At 47.5% G+C, this 7,970-nt stretch overlaps 1 protein-coding gene across 1 annotated transcript; it reads right to left on the reverse strand.

The window, feature by feature from the left end:
• Nucleotides 1-1,118: 1,118 nt before the first annotated feature.
• Nucleotides 1,119-3,106, reverse strand: LOC135559872 (ADP-ribosylation factor-binding protein GGA2-like). Its single transcript, XM_065000763.1, has 5 exons — nucleotides 3,037-3,106; nucleotides 2,360-2,460; nucleotides 2,180-2,260; nucleotides 1,736-1,873; nucleotides 1,119-1,407 (listed from the first exon to the last, which is right to left on the reverse strand). Exons 1-5 carry the CDS (start codon nucleotides 3,050-3,052, stop codon nucleotides 1,300-1,302), a joined length of 444 nt encoding a protein of 147 aa, XP_064856835.1. The 5' UTR covers nucleotides 3,053-3,106; the 3' UTR covers nucleotides 1,119-1,299.
• Nucleotides 3,107-7,970: the final 4,864 nt, after the last annotated feature.

Consider the following 7,970-nt stretch of genomic DNA (forward strand, 5'->3'; position numbering starts at 1 on the left):
CCTGGTTCCTCTCTACCTGGTACAGCCAGAAGACTGGCCAACCCCCAGAGCCTGGTTTCTCTCTACCTGGTACAGCCAGAAGACTGGCCACCCCCCAGAGCCTGGTTCCTCTCTACTTGGTACAGCCAGAAGACTGGCCATCCCCCAGAGCCTGGTTCCTCTCTACCTGGTACAGCCAGAAGACTGGCCACTCCCCAGAGCCTGGTTCCTCTCTACCTGGTACAGCCAGAAGACTGGCCAACCCCCAGAGCCTGGTTTCTCTCTACCTGGTACAGCCAGAAGACTGGCCACCCCCCAGAGCCTGGTTCCTCTCTACTTGGTACAGCCAGAAGTCTGGCCACCCCCCAGAGCCTGGTTCCTCTCTACCTGGTACAGCCAGAAGACTGGCCAACCCCCAGAGCCTGGTTTCTCTCTACCTGGTACAGCCAGAAGACTGGCCACCCCCCAGAGCCTGGTTCCTCTCTACTTGGTACAGCCAGAAGACTGGCCACCCCCCAGAGCCTGGTTCCTCTCTACTTGGTACAGCCAGAAGACTGGCCACCCCCCAGAGCCTGGTTCCTCTCTACTTGGTACAGCCAGAAGACTGGCCACCCCCCAGAGCCTGGTTCCTCTCTACCTGGTACAGCCAGAAGACTGGCCACCCCCCAGAGCCTGGTTCCTCTCTACCTGGTACAGCCAGAGGACTGGCCACCCCCCAGAGCCTGGTTCCTCTCTACCTGGTACAGCCAGAAGACTGGCCACCCCCCAGAGCCTGGTTCCTCTCTACCTGGTACAGCCAGAGGACTGGCCATCCCCCAGAGCCTGGTTCCTCTCTACCTGGTACAGCCAGAAGACTGGCCACCCCCCAGAGCCTGGTTCCTCTCTACCTGGTACAGCCAGAAGACTGGCCACCCCTCAGAGCCTGGTTCCTCTCTACCTGGTACAACTAAATGATCAACGTAGATCCGGATACATAGAGACTAAATGATCAACGTAGATCCGGATATATAGAGACTAAATGATCAACGTAGATCCGGATACATAGAGACTAAATGATCAACGTAGATCTGGATACATAGAGACTAAATGATCAACGTAGATCCGGATACATAGAGACTAAATGACCAACGTAGATCTGGATACATAGAAACTAAAGGACCAACGTAGATCTGGATACATAGAGACTAAATGATCAACGTAGATCTGGATACATAGAGACTAAATGATCAACGTAGATCTGGATACATAGACAATCTGGATACATAGAGACTAAATTATCAACGTAGATCTGGATACATAGACAATCTGGATACATAGAGCCTAAATAATAAACGTAGATAAGTTACCTAAAGCTTCGTCATCGTCGACGGTGTCGCTGGCCAATCGGAAAAGGTTGGGTCTGAGCCTATCACAGCTCTCGTAGAGGGCCTACAGGAAGGACAGGATACACAGTCATGTGTTAGTACCGTCTGTGTACAGCACACACACACACACACACGGTATCTGTTTAGTGTACACACACACACACACACACACACACACACACACGGTATCTGTTTAGTGTACACACACACATACGGTATCTGTTTAGTGTACACACACACACACACACACACGGTATCTGTTTAGTGTACACACACACACACAGTATCTGTTTAGTGTACACACACACACATGGTATCTGTTTAGTGTACACACACACACACAAACACACAGTATCTGTTTAGTAGACGCACAGAGAGAAACAGCCCCATACCTTCAGGTGGTCAGTGTGGTGTGTGGAGGGCCCAGTGAGACCGTGTTGCTGTAGTAACTCTCTCAGCTCTCTGGTTCTGCTAGCGACCTCCTCCAGGGTAGAGACACGTCTAGATACAAGCTCTGCTTTCTGCTGCTCCTACAGACAACAATACAGCAGTCAACCATCACCAACAGGTACACACACACACACACACACAGGCAGGCACACACAGAGAGACAGAGACGCACACGGACACACACACACCAACATGCACACACACACCAACATGCACACACACACACCAACATGCACACACACACACCAACATGCACACACACACACCAACATGCACACACACACACCAACATGCACACACACACACCAACATGCACACACACACACCAACATGCACACACACAGACCAACACGCACACACACAGACCAACACACACGTGGTCTCACTTCTTTGATGGTGTTCTTGATCAGTCTGTTGGCTGTCTGCAGATCTTCAGGACTACTGCTCTTCAGGAGTGTGGCTAACAACTGTAAACACACACACACACATTAAGAGTCATAGGACAAGAAGATCAACTAAAAAAGGCTCACACACACACACACACACACACACACACACACACACACCTTGGCCTTGTCCTCCTGGTTGAACACAGAGTCCTCAACTCTCTGTGAGGGAGGAGGCATCACAATGGTGTCTGGGAGTTTAGGGTCCTTCTTCACAAGGCCTGAAGAACAGACACGGAGAGACAATGAGTGGTTGATTCCCCAAACGTCACCTGATTCTCTTTACAGAGCCCGACCTTTGACCTGGGCCCACATGTTGTAACGGTTCTATATCATAATGGACCTTGTTTTTTTTTAAACATGTGCTGGGCCTCCTGTAACTAAGCTGTAACAGTTCTAAGGTGCTAGAATTCTAAGGTATAATGGTTCTGAGCGGTAACAGACCTCGTTTCCTGAGCGATAGGCCTCCTGGTTCTAAGGTATAATGGTTCTGAGCAGTAACAGACCTCGTTTCCTGAGTGATAGGCCTCCTGGATTCTAAGGTATAATGGTTCTAAGCGGTAACAGACCTCGTTTCCTGAGTGATAGGCCTCCTGGATTCCAAGGTATAATGGTTCTGAGCAGTAACAGACCTCGTTTCCTGAGTGATAGGCCTCCTGGATTCTAAGGTATAATGGTTCTGAGCGGTAACAGACCTCGTTTCCTGAGTGATATGCCTCCTGGTTCTAAGGTGCTAGAGTTCTAAGGTATAATGGTTCTGAGTAGCGGTTCAAAGGCTCTGAGGTGTTGTAATGGACCTTGTTTCTTCAGCATGCGGTAGGCCTCCTGAATCTTGGGTTCTTCTTTGAGCCACAAAGTCCAGCTGTACAGAACTCCATCACCTCAGCTTCACCTCCGCACCACTCCACTGACCCAGGAACTGTTAACACACAGACACACAGTTTCAGCTTCACCTCCGCACCACTCCACTGACCCAGGAACTGCAGATAAATCAATCACATTTATTTTCTAAAGCCCTTTATACTTCAGCAGCATTCACACAGAGCTCTACAGTAACCCAGCCTAAACTACAGTGTTCCAGCCCTAAACTACAGTAACTCCAGCCTAAACTACAGTAAACCAGCCTAAACTACAGTAAACCAGCTCTAAACCACACAGAGCTCTACAGTAACCCAGCCTAAACCACACAGAGCTCTACAGTAACCCAGCCTAAACCACACAGAGCTCTACAGTAACCCAGCCTAAACTACAGTAACCCAGCCTAAACTACAGTAACAGCCTAAGCTACAGTAACCCAGCCTAAACCACACAGGTCTACAGTAATCCAGCCTAAACCACACAGAGCTCTACAGTAACCCAGCCTAAACTACATCAGTAACCCAGCCTAAACTACAGTAACCCAGCCCTAAACTAGCACAGTAACCCAGCCTAAACCACACAGAGCTCTACAGTAACCCAGCCTAAACCACACAGAGCTCTACAGTAACCCAGCCTAAACGACACATAGCTCTACAGTAACCCAGCCTAAACCACACAGAGCTCTACAGTAACCCAGCCTAAACTACACATGCTTAGCCCTACCAGTAAAACCAGCCTAAACCACACAGCTCTACAGTAACCCAGCTCTACAGTAACCCAGCCTAAACTACAGTAACCCAGCCTAAACTACAGTAACCCAGCCTAATCTACAGTAACCCAGCCTAAACAACAGTTAAACTACAGTAACCCAGCCTAAACGACAGTAACCCAGCCTAAACTACAGTAACCCAGCCTAAACTACAGTAACCCAGCCTAAACTACAGTAACCATCCTAAACCACACAGAGCTCTACAGTAACAGCCTAAACTACAGTAACCCAGCCTAAACTACAGTAACCCAGCCTAAACTACAGTAACCCAGCCTAAACCACACAGTACAGTAACCCAGCCTAAACCACACAGAGCTCTACAGTAACCCAGCCTAAACCACACAGAGCTCTACAGTAACCCAGTAACCTAATCTACAGTAACCCAGCCTAAACTACAGTAACCCAGCCTAAACTACAGTACAGTAACCCAGCCTAAACCACACAGAGCTCTAGTGTAACCAGCCTAAACACAGTAACCCAGCCTAAACTACAGTAACCCAGCCTAATCTACAGTAACCCAGCCTAAACCACACAGGCTCTACAGTAACCCAGCCTAAAACTACAGTAACACAGCCTAAACTACAGTAACACAGCCTAAACTACAGTAACCCAGCCTAAAACTACAGTAACCCAGCTAAACTACAGTAACCCAGCCTAAACCACACAGAGCTCTACAGTAACCCAGCCTAAACACAGTAACTCTACAGTAACCCAGCCTAAACTACAGTAACCCAGCCCTAAACTACAGTAACGCAGCCTAAACTACAGTAACCCAGCCTAAAATCACAGTAACCCAGCCTAAACTACAGTAACCCAGCCTAAACTACAGTAACAGCCTAAAACTACAGTAACCCAGCCTAAACCACACACAGAGCTCTAGTGTAACCCAGCCTAAACTACAGTAACCCAGCCTAAACTACAGTAACTTAGCCTAATCTACAGTAACCCAGCCTAAACCACAGTAACCCAGCCTAAACTACAGTAACACAGCCTAAACTACAGTAACACAGCTAAACTACAGTAACCCAGCCTAAACTACAGTAACCCAGCCTAAACTACAGTAACCCAGCCTAAACCACACAGAGCTCTACACAGTAACCCAGCCTAAACTACAGTAACCCAGCCTAAACTACAGTAACCCAGCCTAAACTACAGTAACCCAGCCTAAACTACAGTAACCCAGCCTAATCTACAGTAACCAGCAAACTACAGTAACCCAGCTCTACAGTAAACCACAGCTCTAAACCAAACTACAGTAACCCAGCCTAAACTACAGTAACCCAGCCTAATCTACAGTAACCCAGCCTAAACCACACAGAGCTCTACAGTAACCCAGCCTAAACCACACAGAGCTCTACAGTAACCCAGCCTAAACCATACAGGCTCTACAGTAACCCTAAACCACACAGGCTCTACAGTAACCCAGCCTAAACACAGTACAGTAACCCAGCCTAAACTACAGTAACTCCAGCCTAAACCACACAGGGCTCTACAGTAACCCAGCCTAAACTACAGTAACACAGCCTAAACTACAGTAACCCAGCCTAATCTACACAGACAGCCTAATCTACAGTAACCCAGCCTAAACTACAGTAACCCAGCCTAAACTACAGTAACCCAGCCTAAACTACAGTAACCAGCCTAAACCACAGAGCTCTACAGTAACCCAGCCTAAACTACAGTAACACAGCCTAAACTACAGTAACCAGCCTAATCTACAGTAACCCTGCCTAAACTACAGTAACCCTGCCTAAACTACAGTAACCCAGCCTAAACTACAGTAACACAGCCCTAAACTACAGTAACCCAGCCTAAACTACAGTAACCCAGCCTAAACTACAGTAACCCAGCCTAAACTACAGTAACCCAGCCTAAACCACACAGAGCTCTACAGTAACCCAGCCTAAACTACAGTAACCCAGCCTAAACTACAGTAACCCAGCCTAAACCACACAGAGCTCTACAGTAACCCAGCCTAAACTACAGTAACCCAGCCTAAACTACAGTAACCCAGCCTAAACCACACAGAGCTCTACAGTAACCCCTAAACTACAGTAACCCAGCCTAAACTACAGTAACCCAGCCTAAACTACAGTAACCCAGCCTAAACTACACAGGCTCTACAGTAACCCAGCCTAAACTACAGTAACCCAGCCTAAACTACAGTAACCCAGCCTAAACTACAGTAACCCAGCCTAAACCACAGTAACCCAGCCTAAACTACAGTAAACCACAGCCTAAACCTAAACACAGAGGTCTACAGTAACCCAGCCTAAACTACAGTAACAGAGCTCTACAGTAACCCAGCCTAAACTACAGTAACCCTGCCTAAACTACAGTAACCCAGCCTAAACTACAGTAACCCAGCCTAAACTACAGTAACCCAGCCTAAACTACAGTAACCCAGCCTAAACCACACAGGCTCTACAGTAACCCAGCCTAAACCACAGTAACACAGCCTAAACTACAGTAACCCAGCCTAAACCACACAGAGCTCTACAGTAACCCAGCCTAAACTACAGTAACCCAGCCTAAACTACAGTAACCCAGCCTAAACCACACAGAGCTCTACAGTAACCCAGCCTAAACTACAGTAACCAGCCTAAACTACAGTAACCCAGCCTAAACTACAGTAACCCAGCCTAAACTACAGTAACCCAGCCTAAACTACAGTAACCCAGCCCACAAACTACAGTAACCCAGCCTAAACTACAGTAACCCAGCCTAAACTACAGTAACCCAGCCTAAACTACAGTAACCCAGCCTAAACTACAGTAACCCAGCCTAAACTACAGTAACCCAGCCTAAACTACAGTAACACAGCCTAATCTACAGTAACCCAGCCTAAACTACAGTAACCCAGCTAAACTACAGTAACCCAGCCTAAACTACAGTAACCCAGCTAAACTACAGTAACCCAGCCTAAACTACAGTAACCCAGCCTAAACTACAGTAACCCAGCCTAAACCACACAGGGCTCTACAGTAACCCAGCCTAAACTACAGTAACACAGCCTCTACAGTAACCCAGCCTAATCTACAGTAACCCTGCCTAAACTACAGTAACCCAGCCTAAACTACAGTAACACAGCCTAAACTACAGTAACCCAGCCTAAACTACAGTAACCCAGCTCTACAGTAACCCAGCCTAAACTACAGTAACACAGCCTAAACTACAGTAACCCAGCCTAATCTACAGTAACCCTGCCTAAACTACAGTAACCCAGCCTAAACTACAGTAACCCAGCCTAAACTACAGTAACAGCCTAAACTACAGTAACCCAGCCTAAACTACAGTAACCCAGCCTAAACTACAGTAACCCAGCCTAAACTACAGTAACCCAGCCTAAACCACACAGAGCTCTACAGTAACCCAGCCTAAACTACAGTAACCCAGCCTAAACTACAGTAACCCAGCCTAAACCACACAGAGCTCTACAGTAACACAGCCTAAACTACAGTAACCCAGCCTAAACTACAGTAACCCAGCCTAAACCACACAGAGCTCTACAGTAACCCAGCCTAAACTACAGTAACCCAGCCTAAACTACAGTAACCCAGCCTAAACTACAGTAACCCAGCCTAAACTAAACTAAACTACAGTAACCCAGCCTAAACCACACAGAGGTCTACAGTAACCCAGCCTAAACCACAAAGGCTCTACAGTAACCCAGCCTAAACCATACAGGGCTCTACAGTAACCCAGCCTAATCTACAGTAACCCAGCCTAAACTACAGTAACCCAGCCTAAACCACACAGGGCTCTACAGTAACCCAGCCTAAACCACACAGAGCTCTACAGTAACCCAGCCTAAACCACACAGAGGTCTACAGTAACCCAGCCTAAACCACACAGAGCTCTACAGTAACCCAGCCTAAACCTAAACAGTAACCCAGCAATCTACAGTAACACAGCTAAACTACAGTAACCCTGCCTAAACTACAGTAACACAGCCTAAACTACAGTAACCCAGCCTAAACTACAGTAACCCAGCCTAAACCACACAGAGCTCTACAGTAACCCAGCCTAAACTACAGTAACCCAGCCTAAACTACAGTAACCCAGCCTAATCTACAGTAACCCAGCCTAAACTACAGTAACCCA

Source organism: Oncorhynchus nerka, linkage group LG15 (genome assembly GCF_034236695.1).
Source record: "Oncorhynchus nerka isolate Pitt River linkage group LG15, Oner_Uvic_2.0, whole genome shotgun sequence".
NCBI classification, from domain to species: Eukaryota; Metazoa; Chordata; class Actinopteri; order Salmoniformes; family Salmonidae; genus Oncorhynchus; species Oncorhynchus nerka.

Coding starts and splice junctions, on each gene's coding strand:
- LOC135559872 (XM_065000763.1), bottom strand. Junction 2,261..2,359: donor ACCAGGAGGACAAGGCCAAG/GTGTGTGTGTGT, acceptor GTGTGTTTACAG/TTGTTAGCCACACTCCTGAA. Junction 1,874..2,179: donor TCAAGAACACCATCAAAGAA/GTGAGACCACGT, acceptor TGTTGTCTGTAG/GAGCAGCAGAAAGCAGAGCT.